Source organism: Zosterops lateralis, assembly GCF_965231275.1.
Source record: "Zosterops lateralis genome assembly, chromosome: 10".
Taxonomy (NCBI): Eukaryota; Metazoa; Chordata; class Aves; order Passeriformes; family Zosteropidae; genus Zosterops; species Zosterops lateralis.
In genome coordinates, this window is record NC_139770.1 from 6,723,102 (window position 1) to 6,747,088 (window position 23,987).

At 42.8% G+C, this 23,987-nt stretch overlaps 1 protein-coding gene across 3 annotated transcripts in view; it reads left to right on the forward strand.

Annotated features, from left to right (window-relative positions):
- Nucleotides 1-8,476: 8,476 nt before the first annotated feature.
- LOC310913317 (calcium-activated potassium channel subunit beta-2) overlaps nt 8,477-23,987 on the forward strand; it is a 142,310-nt gene continuing 126,799 nt past the window's right edge. For all 3 annotated transcript variants that reach the window (XM_083868647.1, XM_083868649.1, XM_083868650.1), the window contains exon 1: nt 8,477-9,150. In XM_083868647.1, the coding sequence (XP_083724773.1) occupies nt 9,113-9,150 (38 nt within the window). In that variant the 5' untranslated portion in view covers nt 8,477-9,112. The remainder of the gene's footprint in view (nt 9,151-23,987) is intronic.

Sequence of the window (23,987 nt, forward strand, 5' to 3'; positions counted from 1 at the left end):
CTCAGAGAACAGGATTTGCCAGCTTCCAGGTTTGTCTGGGTTCCAAAGGCATTGCTCATGCAAAATTCAAAGAAATGAAAAATAAACAGAAGGTGAAATTAAAAAAAGACACAACAGTACCCTAACTATATAAAAACCTGACTCAAACTGTTAACAGCCCCACCATAGTTACTGACTGTCAAACAGCATCAAGTCAGTATATAGGCAGAACTGTTTGTGATGTAAATATAAAAGGGTATCCCAGACAACTGCAGCATTCCCCATGGCAACATCCTGTGAACTCTTCAGAAAATGTAAATAAAAACATAAAGTCATGTCATTGTGCACAAAAATCCCACAGAGTGGATGCCCTACAGATATGAACTCTGTAATAATCTGTCCTCCTGGAAGCCTGGATGATTTTCTTCCCACAGCTTTTTGTGTGTGTGTGTCTGAAAGGAGTTTCCTTCATTTAACGGCTCACATTCTGTTCTGGAGCTTGTTAGTGCAAAGGAGACAAGTCTAATTTTGCTAATCCATGCTGTGAAGAGAGTCAAACAGCATTTCCTACACTCGCTGCCAGTATGAAACAAAATCACACTTCCATCGGGTTCTTAATACTATCTCACAAGATAAACTTCTGCTGCTAATAATATCTGACACTTCTATGTATGAACACACCAAAAATACCTCAGAACAAATTGATCTCTGGTGTAACTGTATTGAATTTACTGGAATTAAACTAGAACTAGGCTGGCATGTTAGGGGGTCAAAGCAATAAGTCGGAGAGGCTCTTTTCCCCTCAGGCTCACCTGACAGTCAAGGTTAATAGTGCCAAGCAGAGCTCCCAACACTTCCCTACAGCCACCAAAGGCTTGAATCAGGATTATACAACACTGAGAGGGAGCTGCTTTCCTTCCTTCCCTTCCCTCGGCAGAAATCTGGGCAAGGAGGAAGAGCTCAAGTCAGTTTAGTTCTCTGATTCTTCATTCCAGGCTGGGCCATCTGAGTGGGGTGTGTATCCTTTTCCTGCCTTGATAATTAATATAAAAGCTCTTCCTGCCTCCACTGGAGAAGATGAGAAAACTGTCAGAATTGCTCTGAAGTTAGGAGGAATGTTTTGCAAATATAAAGTTTGCTCCTCTGACTGCTGACCAAAGACATTTAAAAAAAAAATAAAATTCTCCCAGGCTTCATCTCCATGTCCTGGAACATCTCTTGCCTGGCAGTCACAGGTATTCATGTGCCAATAAGAACAGAAAGATCACACAATCTCCTTAGGTGTGCATCTGGCTGAGGTATCACTGGGTATTGGGGGAATACACTTGATTTGCAATTTATGGCATCACCTCACAAGGGTTCATGCAGCATTTCATCCTAAATGACCTGCTCAAAATAGACAAACCAAGGAACTGCTCCCTTTCTGGCAAAGTGTTTTACAGTACAATGTGAGTTCAACAGATTGGAAATTATAATAGCCTATAACCATGCTCAAGGCTGCTCTGACACACAAACAAAGGTTGTATTTTATACACCTCCAAAGAGCCAGGACAGCAATTTACAGAATGTTCCTGCAGCTCCTGCAGACAGCATTGTGTCTTCAAAAAATATATATTTACAGCACCTAAGGGAGAGGGAAAGGCCCAGGGGGTTGGAGCCTGTGTTTTGGGACTCATAATGCAGCAAAGGTGTGAAACACGTCCAGCAGACCCAGGGAGAGATGCCAAGGGGTTTGGATACCTGACAAGCAGCCACATGCAGCTGGGCCTGGCCTCCACTGACCACAGTGTGAAACTGCCTCTTTGGAGGAGCCCCAGCCTAAGTAGTGGGTTGTGTGATTTTATCCAAGAACAAAAACACCAGACCTGCACATTAGAGATAAATATACATAAAAAAGGTAAGTGAACCAAATATTTTTCCTGGGGCATTTCCCACGAAAATATTAATAGTGACATCAACATAGGAACACCCCAAGGTAGTACAGGAATGGCTCATACACACACCTGAAAGATGAGAAAGGCACAGAGGAGGCTGCAGATGCCTGATTGTTTCAGCCTGTCTGCACTGATAACCTTCAGTGACTGTGGGTGCTCAGACAGGCACATTTGAGGCAATATTTGCTCATTTATTGTTATATTTATTTGGTAATAAGCAGCAAGAATGTGACCATTATCAATGAATAATCCTTCTATAAAATGGCTCTTTACTAAAGCAATGACTCTGGAAGCAGATATTGTATTGTGTATAATAATTAGAAAATATCTATTGTTGAAATAACCTTTCTAAAAAGAACATTGCAGGCCCAGGTGTCCTCTATGGATGTTAAAGGAAATCCCTCATCATTGTCACTCCAAAGAAATAAGTGCAGGGAGAGAATTAATGTTTGGATAAGTGCCCATGTCTCGGACATACCATATGGTAGCCATGTCTTCTCGATGCTTTAGTTGTATTACAATGTTTATGGCATTTGCATGAGCCACATGGAACCTCTCAGTGCCATTTTCAGTCCCACAAAAGGACAATTTGGAAGTTATCCAACATAAACTGCAATGGCAGTTTGAGACTGCCATTCCCCAGTGGCCAAGGCTGCAGAAACTTGGGGCAGAATTGTATTAACCTGTCCCACCCCCATTAGCCCTTGGCTGCCCTCCATGCCCACCTCTCACATGTGTGCATTGCACAGATATTTCAGTCCACAGATGGAGGATTTACAGGGAAAACACCTCCTTGGTGCAAACAGGCAGAACCAGTGGAAACAAGGCTTAGAGGCAGCAGGTTCACAAGAAATTATACCCAAAAACTAAATGCCAGAGATGGAAGATGCACTGGGACAAATCAAAGTGAAGTTGAAACCAGAACCACAAACCTTTAAACATTTAGAACAGCAATAGAGAGAAAAGCATAAAGGCAATGTCAGATTTGAGACGAGGTCAGAAAAAATCAGCTTTAAGATAATAAGAAGATAGGAGACAGCACAGGAAAAAAAAAAAAAAAAAAAAAAAAAAAAAAAAAAAAAAAAAAAAAAAAAAGCACCACAGGAAGAAACTACAAGGAAAAACCATCACAGAAGATCTGACTGGCCCTTGGTGTGCTGCAGATCTCAGTTCCCAGGATGGGGTGCCAAGAGGAGGCACATGCAATGGAAGTGCCTTTGGCCAGGAATGCCAGGAGCCTGACAGCAGAGCCCAGCAGAGAAATTAACTCCTGGCAACGGGGCTAAGGACAAGAACATTTCTGTGTGAATAAAGGACAGCCAGGAGGTCACGCTGAGCATAGAGGCCCAAGGCAGAAAACACATGGATTTCTCAAGGCATTAATAGGTCTTTCGTTTCCTTTCCAAACTCTTACACTGGGAGCAACCACATACCAAGTTGCATCTATGCTGAAAACCTGGAGGAATTGGGCAATAACACACAGTTATCTCAAAGGGATCTGGTCAGGTCTGCTCAGGTTTTTGTATGCTATTAGCAAGAAAAGAATCTTAAATTCTGTCCTGATTCTCTGCGAAGGTAAATATCAAGTTTGTTTGTTTGTTCTCATATTGTAGCTGATGTTTCCTCTCATGTTTTCCCATGGTTTACTCATTCACATCACAGACAGCTTGAGTTACAGGATTCAGTTTCCTCCCTATTAAAATGCAGCCCTTGTAGGGTGGAAATTGCAAGGAGAGACCTTGTACAGCAATGCTGATCAAAAGTTTGCAAAACAGGGTGTAACATTTCCCTGGGTAGACCTCCTCCAAGGTGATGCTGCATAAAAGAGGTGAGTCCAAGCCATCAGGAGGATACTGGGTTTGGTTTTCACCTGAGCAGCACACACAAACTCACCACCAGAGCTCACATTTGGGTCTGGCATTGCTGTAATTTGGGATGACAGACACCCCCCAGTACTGCTTCCCTCCCACACTTACACTGTCAGTGTTTCCTTCCTCTGTTACCAAATAAAATCAAAATGCCACAAAAACAGATGAAAGCACAGCAGATATTTCCTGGATTGCCCAAGGAGAGCAGTCCTCTGCAGGCTGTGCTGAGAACAAGTGCATCCCACATATTATCCATGGGAAAAGCTGACATATTTTGCCTCAGGCTAAACTAGATATGATGGATAGATTGATGATGATGATGGATAGATAGATAGATAGATAGATAGATCGATCTAGATAAACAGACAGAGCTGGGAGGGAATCAGCAAGGATCCTAGTTAAGTTATCTGCTTTGGGGCGTAAAATCCCAGGGTGAATTTTTATCACCAAAGGGAATTTTAGTGAAATAATCACTGGGTTTGGAAATATGCCTTCTCCTTCCCAATGTAACCCAACACTGTGTGGGTTTAAGAGTGTTTTTTACCCAGAGGAGGTGAGACTACATCTTATGACCACTGAACATTGCTCACAACCTCCCAGGAAATTTGGCTGCATGAGGAATCATCCAATATCTCAGCATAGCCTCTGGGCCAGGGTCACTTCTTTAATCTCAGCTGTTCTAAATATTATTTCCATGAGACACATCATTCCTTTTATGTTCCTAATCCCTGGAAGTGTTTGCTTGGCTGCTTTTGCTGCTCTTACATGGAACAAACTGTATTTTTAAAGTTCTGGTTCTGGGTCAGAAATCAGAAATGCTCAGGAAATGTAGCAGAAACATGTTATTTATCAAATATAATTTCTGTATGTAATGTTTATATGTAATTTTTCTATTTATTTATGGTCCCTTTCCAGGTTATGTAAAGGTGGCCTATCCACCAAAGTCCAGAGTGGTGATTTTTGTTTTAATTGGTGGTTCTGATGACACATCATGTCCTCAAGCCCATTTCATTATAGGATTTTTAGGTAGGTCACATTTAAACTCCCAAGGACGGATGGCCTAGAAAGCCTCCAGGGAATTGTTGTGACAGCAAATTCTCCTCTTAGGATTTTGCAGGGTCTTGCAAATCTGAACTTGACTATCCTCACTATCTATTTACATTCATTTTAGCAGATTGAAGATTTCCTTATTATTACATTTGTATTTTTTTCTGTAGAGTGCTTAAAACTAATCAAATATCCCTTTAATTCTTAGAACTAAACAGATTGGGTTGCCCTGAAAGTTATCCCTGCAGGTAAGGTCTTCCAAGTGTTCAGTATTTTCATGGCTCTTCCCTCCCACATTTTCAACATGCATTTGGATCTACTGCCAAGAGGACTTGGCACCAAAGGCACTGAGATAGGGCTTGCAAGGGGATACTCCCCTATCCTGTACAATATTCCTACCTGGAATTAGGGCATTACATCAGCCCTTTCCACTTTCCACGCTGATGTTTTTAATTCTGCTGTCTCTGCCAGAATCCAGTGCTGACAAACCATAAAACAGGAATGGAGAAGAAGAGAAAGATCACTTGTTAACATGCAGAAATCATTAATGAGTATACAGATCAAATAAAATTTAGTGGAAGGGGAAAGTAAATTAAAAGTGACACCAACAGATGTTTATGAACAATGGACAGAAAAGAGACTGCAAAGATTTACTGTGTCTCACACAACATCAACAAGAGATGCACCAGTGAAATTAAATGGCAGCAACCAGAGGAAGGGATGATAGGGAATCTTTTTTTTCCCAGAACACATAATTAATTTGTGATGCATCTGCTATGAATTACTATGAGGTCAAATTAGCAGGACTCAAAAACATTCAGCTGTTTCTATCAATAAGAATATCCAGATACTTTTAACCATGAATAAAATGTAAGAAGGAATTACTGCAAGAGCTGAAACATAACTTCCATCACAAAATATGTATTATCCTCTGAAAGCACAGCTAGTCAAGCACCACAAACCTATCATGTGAAGAGGATTTTCTTGAAGAAAAAAGTGGAGTGGAGGGTATTTTGGGTCTGTCTTTTAAGTAAGGAATAAAATAACCTGAAAACAGATAGGGGAAGAAAGATAAATGGTCATAATCAAAACATCAAAAGCCAAAGGCAATCCCCAGAGGCAGTGCAGAAAGGTCAAGGGTCATCCAGAATGGTCAAAGGTCATACCAAAAAGCAGAAAGTTATCAGAAAGGTCAAAAGTTACCAAAATGTTTGAGGGTCACTGAAATCTCAAAGGTCACTAGAGATAAAAAATGTCACCAACATATCAAAGGTTACAAAAAGGTAAAACGTCAAGGACAGGGCAAAGGTCACACAAGGGTCTCTCACAATGTCAAAGGTCATCAAAAATTGAAGGATTAGCCTGAAATGTGAGGTGATCAAAAAGAACAGGGTCACAGATAGTTCAAAGGTCACCCTGACAGTAAATTTTTTTCCTGAAAGATCAAAGTCACTCCAGCATTCCAAAGATGGAAGTGACCAACCAAGTGTGAAAGGTCATCCCAAGAGATCAAAGGTCATCTCAACAGGCCAAAGGTCATCCCAAAATGTCAAAGTTCATTCAAAGGGTCAAATACTCCTCCTGAGGGTCAAAGATCATTGAGAGGTCAAAAATAATCTCAAAGTTCTAATGTCATTGAAAGGTGAAACGTTTGAAAGGTATCTCTATCTAGAGACAGAACCAGGGAGTGAAATAGGCAGAGAATGGGGTGACTTCCATGCCCTCTGAACCAGAGCCCTGTGTAAGGGCAAGCAGGGATGCAAGGAGGGTGTGCACACACTGAGATATAATTATACAATTAATTGTAATTAATTACAAAAACTAAACATACATCCTGTTCAAATATTAATAAAATTAATATATAGAATGATACAGAGAGGGGACAGAGGGACAATTTCAGTATTTTGGGTAGTAACCAGCCTCTGGATTTACTATAAACCCTGTCCTTGTTGCACATAGAGCCAGGTTTGGTACCTAAGAATTTACCCATGCTTCTGGCAGCACTGCTTTAATAGTGAGGAAGAAAATATTTCCCTTCAAAGGCCCTTTGAAAGCCAGCAGGTCAAATATAATTGTGCTGGAAGTACTCCCTTGATTTTCCTTCATAAGGTGACCAGCTCTGTGAATAGTGAGAAAGCACAAATCCATTGCTGGCAATTACTCCAAACAGCTGTACCAACCAATTTGTATGCTGGGAGGCTTGTAAATTATGTTCTGCCATTAACCTGGCTTAATTATTCAGAGTTGACATGTCAAGCTTTTAACCAGCTACAAAGGCAGCAAGGCCAGATGCTCTTTCAGAGAGAAAATTATAAAGGAGGGGAAAGTGTGCTGTCATGTCACTCCATGTTGTGCCAGACTAAAAGGAACATTCTTAAAGGAATAACCCAAAAATACCAAAGAAACAGGGTTCTTTGTTCTTCTAAAGGTCTGGTTTTATATACAGGCACTTTAGAGGTGTAAATCAATTTTCCTGTCCCTCCAAAATCAGTTCCCACTTCTTGTATAATGTTTTCAAACTCAATCTTCAAACCTTGGCCAGATGCTGCCCTGGGTTTGCACAACCACTGCATTGGAGGGGAAGATGCAGGTTCCTCCTGCCCAGTGAGCTTGGAGTTCTCAGCTTGAAGAGAACAGGTGAGCCAGGGCTGGGGACACTTGTGTCCCTCCTGGGCCTGTGTCCCAAGGCCATCCCCTCCCTGGCTTGGCAGTGTGGATGGAAAGGCTTTCAGGTTTGCTCCTGGCTGAGAGAACCTCACAGGGGAGCACTTCTCCAGAAAACAAGACTTGGATGAGATGCTGGCTGCAGTTTTCAAGCAGCACCAAGGGCACAGGCACACCTGCTCCATTGGGTCTGAGGAGTGGATTCAGATGCCTTTCAATATTCTCCCATGATATGCTTTATCACCTTATTACATGATCTGTGTGTCTCCTCAAGTAACTCACAACTTTTAAAAAGTCCACCAGCCCATGGAGATGGAAAAGAGCAAAGCAAGATGTCTCAGGGTTACAGGGGCACAGGGATGGGGTTTAATATTATATTTAGCAGGACAACTCCTGCAGCAGTCCTGTCACACCTCTGCTACTGCATACAGCATTTTCTGGCTCTGTGCTCAAGGCAGACTTCATTTACCCTGGTGAATGGAAGCTTAATTTCTCTCAACCTCCCTGAAGTTGTTCCAGGTTTATTCTGAGGCAAGGGAAGAACCTGATACTGAAAACAAATTCATTTGCTCCACGGTGGGAATTTTCATACAGCATGTATCCATCAGTTTTCCTCTCTGACTAACATTTGGCAAGATGTACCTGTCAAACTTTTTTAATTCAAACCAAATTGTTTGTTATTTCTTCCAAGCCACACATTAACTGTCAGCACAGAAGTTTCCACACTGCCTCTGTGGGCTCACACACGTAGCTACCCTATGACATATTTTAAGGAGCAGCCTTGGCTCTTGGAGAAGCTCAAATCCACTGAGGCAAGAATGTGAAAACACAGCTGGGCCCAGCAGCTTCTGCTGCTGCAATAAATCCCTTTGCCCCTCCACACATCTCTCTACCCTGAAAGTCTTTAGAGGTGAAATCATGAGTTTTCCTTCTCATTGCAGTTCTGTTTTGGCACTAAAAATCCTTCTTGAGGCAAGGAGAGTCTGGCATATTTTCCTTGTCTGCCCATCAAGCTCTTAAAAAATTAAGTTATTAATCACCTGAACATTCACCTCTGCTGCACTTCCTGGCCAGAAACTCCCATAGGTGCTTATTTCAAATATGACTCTGCTTTTGCTGAAGACTTTTGAATTAAAAAAAAAAACAACAGAAATGAAATATGGACAAAATGCACCTTGTCATAATTACTGCCTAGCAGTGTATTTTTAAAGCAGTCAGCTGAGCTTCTAGTTTATACTTCAATAATTTGCTTACTTGGTAAAAAAAAACCCAAACAAAACAAACAAAAAACAACAACACCACCCTGACAAGTCCCACATTCATCATTTAGTTTATCTGAGGTCTCCTCTGTAGCAAAGCGTTGCTTGCAAGAAGGAAGAGAAGTTTGCAGCTCAATTGTTTTGTAACAGACGTATGGGTGGAAAAAGTTACTAACTGGGAGTGTTCCCTCCCTGGGAGCCTCGCCGTTGCTATTAGCGCTGGTCCGTAGGGTGTAGCTTTCCTCTTGGGCTTCTGTGTTTGCTTTGCGTGTTGCTTTTCCTCTTCCTCCTGGTCAGCAGCCTTTTTACGACCTGGCAAAACAACACTGAGCAGCAGCAGCACGGAATCTGCAGGACAAAAATGAGCCTTTGCCTTAAATATCCCAGAGACAAATGGAGGTGAGTAGGAACGAGTCTGGGCTGGGGAGTTGCTGTTGGGTTTTGCTGTTCAGAAGTTATTAGCAACTGGTATGTTGGGTTTGTTTGGGGGTATTTTTCCCCCTGTTTGGCTGCAATGTTGTGAATTTAACTAAAGTCAGGCATGGGATTATAGTGGAGTTGTAATTGCATCCAGGCCTTGGGTAGGGATTACAGAGTTGGTTGGGACAGAAATCCTTTGGGCAGGGTTTGCTGGGCCTTCATAGCAGACTCAGACACATTTCCCCTCCTCCTTTTCCCTGGTCTCACAGAGTGTCTCTGTGTTTCTGATTCCCTGTGCACACTACACCTGATGAGAGCATTTACCCTGCTCCCATCACCTTCCTGTACCTCATCTATAATGCAGAGGTTGTATTTGCTCAGCTGTATTGAATCCTGCTATAAAAGCAGGGTGCAGAGGGCACGTTCTGGATGCACAGTGAATCTCTGTAACTAATAAAATACAGCACCTGCCCTGCTGGAAGTGTCAGTGTGAAACCAGCCTTGACAGGGTAAGTGATCCCAGTTCATAATCCTATAATGCTGGTACAATTTGGTGGCACTGGCATAAAAGTGGTACTGAGAGCTAAGCTGGACTTTGAGATCAATTAAAAATGGTGTCTTTAAAGGAAAATTACTCTGTTTGGGATTTGATGATGTGCAGATCTTTTACTCATAGGGTGTCATACCTGGCAGTTGGGTGGATGACAATGATTTTGTGTTGTACAAACATGACTCCACATGTCAAAAATAGGCAATTAAAGACAAAACATTCTTGACATTCCTTCTTTCTGTTTTCTAAGTTGAAATTTCTAAGTTTGAAATTTACTGAGATGGAGGGTTTTTTTTCTGTACTATTCAATGAGTATTTCTAATATCAAACTTTTAGGTTGTGTTAGTTTTGCATGCACACCTGTGTTATGTTGGTCTCCTGCTGTTTTTTCATGGGGTTTGGAGCCAGGTTTCCCAACTTCCAAAAAAGTAAACATTGTTATTTCCTGTTTGCTGATAATTTAATCTTATGTCTATTTAAAAGTTTTCTAGGAAAACACTGATAGCAAACAATTGCACGTCAGAGACCACAGGGCTAGTTCACCTATGAAACAGAATGAACATATTCCTAAAACATTTTGTAGAATCAACAAACTTTTTATATTAGTTTTCTCTTCAGTTCACAGAGACCAGGCACTGCTCCCTCATGTTGTTCAGTACCAGAAAGCAGAGTTGTGTTTTGGTGCATGAAGGAAATGTAACTTCTGAGGTGACACTAACTCAGCAAGGGTGTCAGAGAGGGACAGCCTCAAATTGGGGATATAAAAATTATCTTTCTCTTGGTCATTCCTCTGGCTTCTCCCCCCTCTCTCATGCAGACCCAATGTTCCTTGGGGCAGGTGCCTCCCCTGACTGGGTGTTCATACAGTGCTCTGGCTTTATTCATCCCTGTCCACAGCAAAGAGTTCCCTGCAGCTGATGGAAGATTTTACATGTCCATGCCAGAGCTCACAGTGTGACTGTTCACTGGATTCATGGAAATGCTGACTTTAGCTGCCTTTTTGTTGGCAAACCCAAGCCCAGACAGCTGAGTCACTGCACACAAGGCAGCAGCTTTGAACATTTGCTCCTCCAAAATACCACCTTCCTCTTTCACCAAGGGTTCCAGGACATTTCTTGCTGCAGAACTTTGCTTTTCATATTCTACACTGAGACAAAAACAGTCACACACTTGGTGACAAGGGAAGAGAGAGAAAGTCCTGTGTCAGGGATGAACCCAGAAGGGAGGCCTGGCTCAGTGTTTAAAACCTTTAACCACAGACACAGAGAAAATAATTAAAAATAACCTCAATAGTTATTTTCACAACCTGATTTTATATAAAGGAATATTTCTACTGGCTTTTCAGTTTCACTTTTTGGACAGCTCAAAATGCTGCCCACAGCCTGTGTAAAATCTGAAGGGGCAAGTTTTGGGCACATGGAAATAACCCATTTCACTCATCAAAGTTACATCAAGGTATTCAAGGTGATGTAGGACCAGTCACCCCTTCTCTCCTGAGCTCAGGTGGAGCACAGACCTGGGATTTCTGCTGTGAGCAGTTCATCCTCTCAAGTCTTTCTGCCTCTGAGTCATTCTGACTGCCTATTATATTAGTTATTTTAGACTATTTTAATTTTTATTCTACTCTGAAAAAAAAAAAAAGCAAATCATGTTAATTGTAGAATCCGGGGACTGAGAAAAATACCATGTGAGGAAGAATACACAAAATATCCACCTGTAAAATAAAAATGTGCTGGGGAGTCAGTGGAGAGTGAAGAGAAAGAAACATCAGAGCAGCCAACTAGAAAAAAAAGGCCAGCATAAGACTTGATAGTCACAGGAAGATCAAAAATAAAATGAAACTACTTTGAAACCTCTCGGTTGAAATACATTTCAGAAGAGCCACCTAGTTTCAAAGAAAGCTGTCAGAACAGCAAATTGAAGTCAGCAGGTAAATTTGAACAGGTGATGTCTTAAAAACAGAGGAAAACTATTCCTATAAGTAATAAGTGATGTGTCAGAAAGTAAGATACTTCTAAAAGTAAAACATGGGAATGGGCAAAAACTGAATTTGAAAATTTTCCATCCAGTGTTTTACTACCTGCTGCTTGAGATCTGACAGCCACTTAAATTATTTCTCAAGCTCATTTAAGAAAAAAGAAAAAAAAAAAAGGCTTGCTTTGCCATCCCATCAATTAGAGAAAAATCATCACATCGTTTTATGTTGAGAGTTAGTTGATGAATGTCGTGTCATATATCACTGCCTCTGCATCTGACAGGAATCAAAGCAGACACTTTGAAAGGCAAGTGTCTTTGAACTGCTAATTATGCTTAACAAAGAAAGTGTTTCACATGTTGCTTCTTAATGAAATTTCTGCTTTTACCTGAAAGGTTTTTCTCCCATCTTACTTCTGGACAGCATGAAATTATGTTGAAACTAACAGTAATATATTTATTTCGTATTTTATTATGATGTTTAAAACAGTGGGGAAAATATTCTGTGTTTCTTGCATAACCAAAAGCTTCTGGGGATTTATTGAGAAATACTGGGCAAAGTAACCCCTGATAATATATTTCTCTTTGGATATATACTATTAAAGGCATTTGTAGAAGTTCTGAGTGTGAGAAGCGTATTTTAGCTCTATTTCTCTACCCCCAGAAATTTCTTCTTCCTCAAGTTTCTTTTTGGGGTCTTACTCTCAGAGCAGGGTAAAATACCCAGACAAAAGCTACACCCAACCAAATCTTCTCAAAGAAGAGCAATTACCAAACATGAGGATAAGTTGTAGGGAGAAAAAGAAAACGAGTGTTGGGCCAGCAATTTGGCTTTGTCTCTAACTCCACCACATTTAGGTGCTTTGCATAAGGTTCAAAAAAGAAAGCAAACCACACAAGCAAAATAAAACCAGCAAAACTCAAACAAACAACAAACACCCAGATTGCAGTGCAACCTCTCAGAGCCTCAAATCTTTTGACTTACATCCTTCTCTATTCTTAAAGTCTCTGAAGTGATGACAAAAAATAAAACTTTGCAAGTCCTAGGTGAGGATGCAAGTGGTGTAGATATGTCTGCTCTGCTTTGATCTGCCAGAGGAGAGATTGTTTTGTGTGGTCCATGTCCAGCCATATCTTCCCAATTAGGAATGTTCAGTCCAGGAAAATACTGGAATATGAGGCTATGAAGAAAGTCCCACTAATGCAGAGAGCTGCTGGCAAGTCAAGAATGGATGGTAAAACCTGCAGTACCTGATATGAATAAATAAGTTTTACAGTGTTATTGTCCATCACTGGAATAATGGATTTTCCTACTGTTAGCCAAAGCAGAATTATTTTTTAAAATCATAGTATTCTCTGATTTACATACCATGAAGTGAAGAAGGGGATGAAAGATTTGTGCTAGCTCTTCAAACTGTAAGAGACAATCTAAGCTCAAGAGTGTTGATTCTCATTTCCCTTAAAACTACTTTTAAAAAGCTTTACATATACAGGCTGAATAAAAATGACAGTCAGGCCTGTTAACTACTTTAGAATTGCTCCTTTCCACTGCCACTTCATCCCACACACTCCTGTGAAGGATGCAGTTTTGGAAAAATGCTTAAAACATAAAAATAGTACAATTCAGTCAATTGCTCTTCATCAGTAAATAAGAGAGGATTCAGAGGCACTGTCACACATCAGAGCCTGGGATTAGCTCTCAATTGCCTCTTCTGTGAAATCTCCCTGCTGTTTCCTCATATCCATTCACAAACATTCTTCCTTTCCACCCTCTTAGAGTCCCTGCAAGAGTCAGCTAATTTGACTGAGATTAAGATGTGGACATTAGATATTAAAAGCAATTTTTAAAATCCATAATGTGCTGGTGATATCTCTCAATGCTTCTGCTACCCTGGCACTGACTGGAATGAGTTCTGTGACGGTGCCATCCTGGTGGGATGCTGGGCTGCAGGAAGCAGGTTTGCTGCCATTTCCAGTAGGTCCTGGGGAGAAATCCCTGGATTTGAAGCGTGGAAGGGGCTCGCCATGGAACATGCAGCGACCTTCTCCCAGTGATGATGGCACTGAGTCTGGGGTGTCTCTTTTGTGGGGCACATTTATGCACTCCATAAGTGCATAAGGCTTTTCAAGGATGAAAAGCAGAAAGAAAAAAAGAGGATGAACCAAATGGAGAGTTAGTCCAATTTTACCTTGTGTCCTGGGAAGGCAAGGAAAGAGGAGAGCAACCTCAATGAGATGACTAATAGAGCACGACCTGAGAGCTGCTCAGTATGTGCCAAATCCATTTTGTTCCAGGCAACTGCATAAATACATTATATCAAAACCCCATCTAGCCAAAATTCACCTTATGCACATTACCAATAACAACCTCAGAGGAAAATAAAAGCCTTTATCTTCCATTTTCCAGTCCTGAGATTTGCATGTCCCCTAAGGATCAGCACGAATTCCTGAAAGCATTAGGAAACCACACGGTGGATGTTGTACATCACATTAACATCCTAGAGAGAAGCTGCTGGCTGAACAGTTGTATTTTTCATTAAGCACATCTTTTACTTTATACCTCGTGGAGTGGTGGGTGATTTGGGAATTTTGGAAATGCTTTTGGAAAACAAGGGAGGCAAAACACAGAGCAGTGGTGCAGGTAAAGCTGAACCTGCCATGGGGCAGTAGATGGACCAAGTGACCCCTGAGGGCTCTCCCAGTCTTTCTTTTCTGTGATTTCTCTACCTTAATGCTTCTGTCTCACCAACTAGACAGATGGCCCTGTATCAGTCAACAAATAAGACAAATGATGGAGGATGGTTTAGATGAGGCCGGTTTGGACTTTTTTTGCTTGCATTCATGAGCAGTCATGCTCTGGAGGAGAGTTAGCAGGCTCCATGCATGGCCAGTCGTTGTCTGCGTTCCAGACAACTGAAAAGCTGAAATGTCTCCCTGCAAAAGAAAGGCTGTGCATGCAAACACTCTCCATTTCACAGCCTTTACAGAAAATACCCAGTTGCCCACCCTAGTCCGTGATACTGCTACTGTGGCACATATTCCTCCATCGCATTAGAATTCTTATCACAATATTGACTTTTAAGTGAGGGAGTGTGCTTCATCTGTATGTTTGGAGGCAGAAGTTCTGAAAACTACTATAAAAAATGTCAGCTGCTGACCTTATCCTCCAGCTGAGCCCTGAGAACTTTGCTCTCTTTTGAGAGGCTGCTATCAGCGTGTTCAAACACGAGCCAGGTTAATGCGGTTAACCCTGAATTCCTGCTGGTGTCCTGCCTGCAGGATAATGAGCTCACCAGTTTCAGGGGTTTAGGCTGCTTGGAAATGATGCACACTGGTCTGTGTGTTACTGGTAGCATTGGGAAAAGGAGCCAAGGGAGAGGAAATACCATCCCTTCCACTCTCACCCACACTGGGTGGAATTGGTTCCAGTCCTGCTGTCTCCAGTGATAGTTCCCCTGAATCCTATTGCAGTGCAATCACTGTGTTCAGGAGTTTTGTTAAGAGACTAAAAGCCCTGGATTTAGAGCTATCACAAAGAAAATAGTCTCGAAAATAAGTGTATTTGAGCAGGAAGAGCCAAGTCCTCATCTGGTGAGGAAACCTTTGTCTCCCCACATCAGTCTTCCTCCAGTTTACAGTCTTGATTGTACACAGGGGAAACTTAAGATTTATCTGAGTCTGAATACACCTGTGTTTTAGTTCTTTCACTACTGAGAAATATGTACATTTGTTCCCATTATTTCAGAAGGGCTGGTTTGTTGGTAGTTTTTTAACATCACCCCCTGGTGTCTTTTTAAATTATTTTTTTTCAAGGCTCTTATTTTTGGAGCTTAGGAGACATAATGAATAAACACCTGTGAATGCAATTCAGTTCAGAGCCACGTGTTGAGTCACGGTTTCCTCGTCAGTATGTGCAGGAGTCAAATCTTGTCCTTGTAAGGGGATTGGCAGTAGCTTTGGAAATATCTGTCCTCTTTCCCAGTTTGCAATCATGAGCTGTTCTTCCACCTCACTTTTTATATAAAAGCACATAAACATTTTATCTGCAGGCATCAGATTGTCTTAGTAACCATCCCTGTATCTGTGTGCAGCTGCACAGAGTGGGAAAGGAGGATCTGAAATTTGCTATATGGTCTGAGTGTGTCTTACACTGTTCATATTGATGCCACTGTTAGGAGATCCTTCTCTCTCTGTCTGTCTCTCATCTTTTAGTCAACCCAAACAAAGCCAAACAAGTGCTTCCCATGTCTCTCTGTCATCCATCACGTACCTACTCTTTTATCATACCTGTGCAGCATTTTCAAAATCAATGCTTGCATTTTGTCAGTTATTATTAAACAGTTTTTCAGTGCTCTAAATCCCTTGATCTGGAGAATGCCCAAGCTAATGAGGTAAACAGAACCAAACCATTTCAGGCACTGCTGGTTCAGTGAGATGCTCAGCTCCACCCCTGAGCTCCCTCTCCCTTGGAAGAAGAGTTCACTTTGCCTCTTGGAATATATTTCTAACTTTTACCTCTTTTTGCCTATTTGAAGTATATGTTTTTTGCCATGCAACTCCTTGAGCAGTACTGCCTCACAGAACCAGCCAGGGACTTCTTTGTGCTGTCCTGGGGGTAAATGTCACCCCCACAGCCTTATCAGCACACCAGACAGACACACCCCTGTACTTCCCCCCGCCCCCGTATTAATAAGGTGAACATTATTACACATTTTGTTAAGCCATGAGCACAACAGCAATTTTAGGCAACACAACCCAGTCTTGACATTGATCTTAATCTAAAGGCAAAGCTGTGCTCAGGCAGGACAAGCTTTCAGGTTTTGATGGCTGCTTGTGTTTCCAGGTTTTGGTAAGGAAAAGGTGTCAAAAACACACTTGAAAACGATTTATAATCGACTTTCTTGGCTCCAGATAGGTCAGATAAACATTGGAGCAAATTTGTGGAGGAAAACAAGCTGCCATTCTGAACAGCTGGTGGTTGAGCCATCCCCAGAGCAAAGTCCATCAAACTGAGATGTGGCAAACTGCCAGACAGCTGCATGTGTGTCACTTTGATGGTCACACAGGAATGCCCTCTGGGCAGGAGGGGATTAATGATAACTCTCTGAAGCCCCAAGTGCCTCATTTTTGATCTTCCTGTGGCAGTATATTTCTTCTTCCATTTTCACTTTGTTCTCAAAGCTTCACTCTTCATTTAAACCCTCTAAGGAAACTCCTTGCAAGATAGATGTACATTACCCTTTCAGGAGAAACAGAATCTCTGTCAGAAAAATAAACACTGAAGTCTGTTTAGTAATGCCCCTCATGTAGACATCTCTCTCTCATCTTCTTCAAATATTAGTTTAGAAACCAGCTTTCATTGATAGAAATTTAATTGCCATAATCCACATAGCATGGAATATTTCTATAGTGATGCTCTAATGCTAATTTGCAAGAATGGGAGAAAATTTGCCATCCTAAAAAATTCCTTTTGTCCTTGGATGGAAAAGACAGCAAAGACAGTGCCCCTGGCTAAGTGGAGACATGAGATAGATATCCACAATGCTCTATAGGTGAAGTCTAGTGTTGGAGATGTTAATAATTTTCAGTTTAACTCCTACAGAATTAAAACTAAACCTTTATACTCATATCCAAGCAGAAACCTGCTTAGAAATAGCCTGACATGGTGTTTTGAGAGATGTCAAAGATTACCTGTTCATAATGACCTCGGAGATGTGGATCCAAATAATGATGTCTGGGTATTTATATGAATGGTTCTTCTCAGAGCTGCCCATAACAGCTAATTCTGCCAAATACACATAAGGTTTATGAAACCAGAACCATCTTTTACTTAATTCTGAATCTGTCCATGGAAATGGATGGAATGCCCCAAATCCTAGTCCAGCAGTCTAATGGAAGGCTTAAGAGCCACCATGAGAGCTACAAGATTTGGTGGATACTGTTTCTTAACTACAATTAAACTGTGTGCAAATCCATGTGCTGATGATAATAATAACACCCCACAAGCCTAGACACTATTCCTACATCCAAATATTTCTATTTTCTAAAGTGGTGGGTTTGGGCTAAAACCGTGGGTGTAAAAACATTTAGTTTCATTCATCAGGCTTGATACAGGTGTGAGGCACAGTCACCATGATTCCCATTCCTCACTTGTGGTTTATCCCTCTTCAATCCAGCCCTAACTGGTGTGTGTGAAGATGACAAAGACTGTCCCATGTCACACAGCTTGGAGCTCATTCCAGATACACCCTGCCTTACACTGAAGCTAGGGCTGCTTGGGCAGAGCTCTGTCAACCCTCCTTGGCTGCCAGAAGGAATTAGGGAAAAGATTCCTATAGAAAGGTACAGAGTGCAAGAATTGAGTTTGTCTGCAGACCATGGTGAGACAGGAGTGCCATTCAACCAGCTTGCTCAGTGGGGACACTGAGTGCAGGACCAGGGGCAGGGGACAGACACCTGGATCACTCTGCTCTGCCAAGGCTTGATGTGCACCTTGGCTTGTCAGGAGCTCTCCTCTGCCTGTGAACCCCAGAGCCCAGTGAGCAGATCTAGTCTAAAGTGAGAAAGCAGCACCTGCCAGCAAATTTGCAAGGGCTGTTGTGGGTTCTGTACAAATATCATTTGCGGGGAGCAAAAAGAGATTAACATCCAACCACTGGCTCTCAGTAGAGTCACCTTCAGACCAGTCAGGCACAGTCCTACTTAATCTGCCTGCATTTCCAGAGCACTGATCACTATGTATCTTTGCATCATAGCCATCCATCACACCACCAGATTCTCATCTAAATACTGCCAGCAGCACTGTGAGCAGTAACATTCCCTCCTTCTCCCTCTGCATCTTATTATTGAAGTTGCTGCTGGCAAAGGAAAGGAAAGTGGCTGTGTCCACAGTGACATTAGCACAACTGTCAGCTTAATCAATGCTGATCCTTTCCCCCTCATCCCTGCTTCTCTGCCTGTTCTCCTTTTTGAGGCAGCAGAAAATCCATAAAATCTCACCACTGTGCACAGCCATGCAGAAATCCTGCTCGTGTTCCATGAAATCTTTGGTACCCTGACTGTCACTAGCCCCACATGCTATATCCCCCTTGGCCACCGAAACCCCCCAGGCAGAGCCATTGCCAGGGTTCCAGAGGCCTGGGATGTTCCTCCTGGACAGCAGGAGCATCCCTGGGAGCAGTCAGAGCAAGGAACCTGCTCCTCATCACAGAGGAAACAGGGTTCCAACAGCACTAAAAGCAGAGCAGGGCACAGGAGAGGCTGGGTGCTTTGCCAGAGACCATACTGCAACCAAATAAAGTTGTAGCAAAGTTTCCCAAACCCTTGGGAGCTGGAATGTTTGTAAATAGTTCCTAAGCAATTCCATTCAAACAAAATGTGCTTTTCCAGTTTGGAAAGGAGCACAGTTTGGTAAGCCTGCACTGGCAGTGAAACTCTATTCAGCTCATTTATCCCACTGGACAGTTATGGAGAACAGCATGATGTGTAAAGGGGAGTAGAGCTGCAGACAATACTTGATAATGTGAACTGCAGAGGATTCACCATGAAGGGACCCTCCTGGCCTCCATTAACTCAGGCAGAACTAACAGACACATGTGTGAGGAGAGAGCAGCTGTATTTGGTCCTACAGTTGTAAATTATTACCTTTGCATCATCATTATTACCTTTAAACTTTCTCTCTTCCACTGTCTCTCCATTGCTCCTCTGACATTACCTTCTCTGAGAAGCAGTCGAGGAAAATTTAAGTACTGTGTTATTGCATCAGGTTTCCCTAAGATTTGGTGGTGAAAGAAAGAAAGGTTTGTTTCTTCCCTCCCACGACAGAATAACCCCCACCAAGCTGCACTGCAGTACCAGCAGGTTACTACATTTCAGGAGGAGTAATTCCATCTGGTCAATATTCCCACCAGCCCAGCTGTGGAGAGCTGGTTGTTAAACATCTCTAGATTGCACAGTGATATGAACCTAATCAAGTCCTGTCTCAATTTTCAAATCTCATTGAAAATCATACCTTGTCTTCCTCAGCAGTGGTGCTTCATTTTCCTCTTCCACTGAGCTATTATTTAATTCACTGGCAGTAGCTGGCACTGACTGGAGCACAGTTCACAGGCTTGACCTGGGGCCACAGCCCAGGGCTGAACAGTCCTACAAGCTTGGACAAAGCACTGTGCCCCTGTTTCCTCATCTTTGACATAAGAGTAATGTTTCTGCTGCCAAGCGAGGCTGGAATAATTATGCTTCAGGAATATTCAATGCTAAACACTTCTACCAGTCAATTTATCATGTTTATAGAGTAAAGGTTTTCAGGAATAAGGGATTAGAGAATAGCCCTGTATTTACAGGGTTGGGCTGGAGTACAAGAGATCTGACTCCTGGCTCTTAGGAAATAGGAAAGACTCAAGGCAAGGTTCAGGCTACAAACCTCCACCTTTCCCTCTATGGAAGCTAAATAATTCCTATTTGTGAGTTTGCAAAGAGAACAGTTACTGTCATTTTTTAAGTGAATTGTCACTTGTAGAGTTCCAATATGGATTCAGTTTATAAATAAAGGACAAGAAGGAATAACTGCAGTTCGGAGAAGATTTGCAGCACTTGGTCAAAGTCTGATTCTTGTATTTAATGAAACCTTGCACACCAGAATTAATTCAGCAAGGGAAATGCCTCTCACAGCCAATGTTGACTTCAATAGTCATTCATGACATTGAGCAGGACAACTATTACTTGTACCCCTTCCACTGCAAATCAGGAACACAACATCAGACCCGATACCTACGGAAAAACCAGACAAGGCTGCTCACAGTCAGCAAAAACAAGGGACACGCTTTGTGAATTTCCCTTTTAGTGCCGTTTCCAGACAAGCCTCTCTGCCACAGTTCAAAGAGTTAAAGACATGCCACACCTGATCTCCCACTGAATTTTTGAAGGAGAAGCCCAGCAGATTTGATTAATGCCAAGTGGTGTGAGGAAACAGAGCCCATCCTGCTGCCCACCAGCTGCTCCAGCTGCCAGAGAAGCTCCACTGCAAATGCTCTCGCTCCACTCCTTTCCATGTTTCCTGAGGAAACAGTTCATCTGCTGCTCTTTAAGCAATTAATGGACTCCATGAAGCATCTGGTGGTCAGGGGCTCTGCAGGGCCCCTAATTTGCAGCAGCTCACCCCCTGTGGCACACATGTGCTCTGGCCTTATGGCCAGTGCCTGACCAACGGGTGCAAACCAAATGCTGTGGAGCTGCACTGACACAGGCCAGCTGGCTACTTGCCCTTATCAATTTTCATAGGTTTGATAAAATACACAGTCATATTAACTTGTTAGCATCGGGGAATCACTGCACTATTTCTAGCATCTCTATTTTCTCCAGAATGCTCAAATACCAAAGAAAGTGCAGATCCATAGTGCTGGCAAAAGGCTGCAAAAGGATGAGTTGGTTTCTTGGCTTATAGAACAGTTAATGTCAGAGAAGTGACTTAAATTGAATACAAAACTAGTTTTGTGAGGAAAAAAAGAAAATAATAGGTATAAAGAGCTGTTTAATCTTTCAGGAAAAGTTGGAAGAAACAGCCATCTAGAAGCCAGCTGTATCCCAGTGAGCAGCAAGGGGAACTTCCAATGGCTCACCATGTCAGCATGGATGGCAAGGTCCTCCCCTCTTTGACCAGGTCAGGATCAGATGACATGCCTGACATCCAGAGAGGTTCTAACTGTTTTATATCAAGATTGTTAGGCACACACACACAAAAAGTGTTACTTGAAAACAGCTCTCCCTTACAGTGGATAGGATTATTCAGTGACAAGGGCGTGATCACTTCCATACAGGCATGCCTTCCATGGGGCAGAGCTGTTCTGATGACTTTTCTAGAATAACTTGCCCCTGAAGAGCCCAGAGCTGCCTTGGAGCAGTGGCAGCGTGTGGGAGAACAGAGCAGGCAGTGAAGCTGGGGTTGTAGCAAAGGCTCTGCAGGAGATGAGCAGAGAAAGGGGTACAGGCAGGTCAGGGGTGCAGGGATTGCCAACAGGGAGCCTCTGGTTCAAGGAGAGAAGGAGGAATCACTGAATAAAAATTGGCTGCCTTTTCCCCTTCCCTTCCTGCTGGGAAGGCTTGTGATCAGAAGGATCCCCCAGAAATCATTTTAGTGGTCTTTTTGGTCTCACAGACTGGGCAGGTCTGATATAAAAGGTAGGAATGGTCCTGAGATCCAGGAAGGCTGGCTCCGTTCTGCTTTGACCCCAAATCCTCTGGAACACTTGGAAAACTCTGGGACACTCTTTCCCACAGCCCTGCAGTTTTGTGGGTGCTCCCTGGGACCCGGCAGCGCCTCTCTTCAGCCTCCTGTGGCCCCTCCGTGCAGACCCCCCTGGCAGGGCTGTCCCTGGAATCCACCTCTAGGTGCTGCTATACTACCAGCTATGGATTTCCCGGCAGGAAAATCGGGAAAAGGATGGCGGCAGCAACTTCGTGTTGCAGGAGGAAACTGCAGCAGTTCTGGATCACCAAAATGTGCTTGTTTTTTAAAGCGTCGTGTTAATTCTTGCATAATCCAGCACACCGGGCACAGGTATTGCTCCACATCTCCTGCAGGGATTGCAGCAGAGGGGACAAGCCTGAGTATCACCTTCTGCATCACGTTCTGACTGAGGGACAGCTGTAGTTTAGCTTTTCACACAAAGGAAAACGAAGAGGTTAAACTGCACTGGTGGCAGTGTCAGGATAGGAGTTAAGCCTGCCAGGTCAAGAGCAAGGACACAAGTGATTTGTCACAGACAGCAATAATGCACATGGGGATGGTTCTGGAGGGTGAGGTTTAAGGCTTCAGGCATTAGCAAATTAGCATTTTGCCTAATTAGTTATTGATCACTATCACAAAGCATGTCATGACCACCGTAAGCTTTCCACAGTGTGATGGAAAACTAGAACGTGTAGCAGAAAGCACATTAATCCCTTCTCCTCCAGGAACTTTACTCAGACATTTAGCAAATCTTCAAGTCCTCTCCTGCTGTTTCCTAAACGAGTGACAAATATTCCCTTGTTTACCAAGGGCAATCTCAGTTTTCCTCTTTACTGCCATACAATGATTTTCACCTTGCATTGAGGTAAGGTGTTGTTCCTCCTTTCCTGATGCCCCAAGGTACACAAATTTAAGTTGTTCCACACCCAGCTGATCCCATGCCAGCTGTGACAATTGAGGGAGAGGATTTTGTCCCCCCACCTTCCAGAGATGCTGTATTGACTGTTTTCCTATGTGAGTCCCCTGCTGTGCAGGACTTAGCATGAGTTCTCTGTGGCCAGATGAACCCTCAACACCCTCCCACAAATACACTGTTATCATTGTAACAGTGGATAACAAACCTCCTGTCCCTGGATTATGAGAACTATCAAAGTTCACATTGCATCCCTGATAGCACATGTACTTATATAAGTGGTTTGTTCTGTATGTACTGCAGAGAGAAAGAAGCAGGAAGACTGTGCCTCTTATAAGTTTACCCTGGTTCAGCTGGTCTACAGGACCTTTCTGAAACTGCCCACAGGACACTGCATTTCCTTTGAAACACTAATCTCACCTTAGGGCAGGGTGATCAGGCACAAACCTTGGAGAACAGCTCTTTAATTTTTCCATCTGGGAACTCCCCTTTCAACAAATGCATTTGATGCCTATGTGTGGTCTCTGGTGGTCTTTGCATGCTGAAATGTGAGAGTTGTGTGATGCTGTTCATGGGATAGATAGGTCTCAGGCATGCCATGAGAATTAGCTGGGTTGGCAGAGAGCTGTGTTAGAGTGCAGTGATGGGAGCAACCAGAAGGTGCTCTTCTGGAACATAGTCCAACACAGGTGATGCTGAGGAGACAATACCTCAGGGGAGGAAAAGCCCTGTTAACCTTGGGATGGTGAGCTCTTGCCACTTCAGCATATAGAAAGTAGTGCCTGGAAAGAACCACAGATCCAGCTGCAGCAGTGTCCAGGCAATCCATCAGGAATATCAAACTGTGGGTAAGAGGTCCTGGTCAGATGCACACAACAGCTCTGCATGGGGATGAACCTACAAAAGAATAGCCTCTACCCACTGCTCTGCCATGTCAAACCATGTCCTAAATGAGAAATGGTGCTTGAGAAGCAGCAGGGAGCAAGCAGTACCTTAGCCTAAACCACAGGCTGTGCCACCTCCCTGACAAAGCTCTGGACAGCTTCCCTGCACCTGCTGGAGAACTGAGATCTCTGTTTCTCCTTTCTCTATAACGAATGATAACTTTTGCCCTGAACTACCCACAGAGTTGTGACGGAAGCTGAGCACTGGCT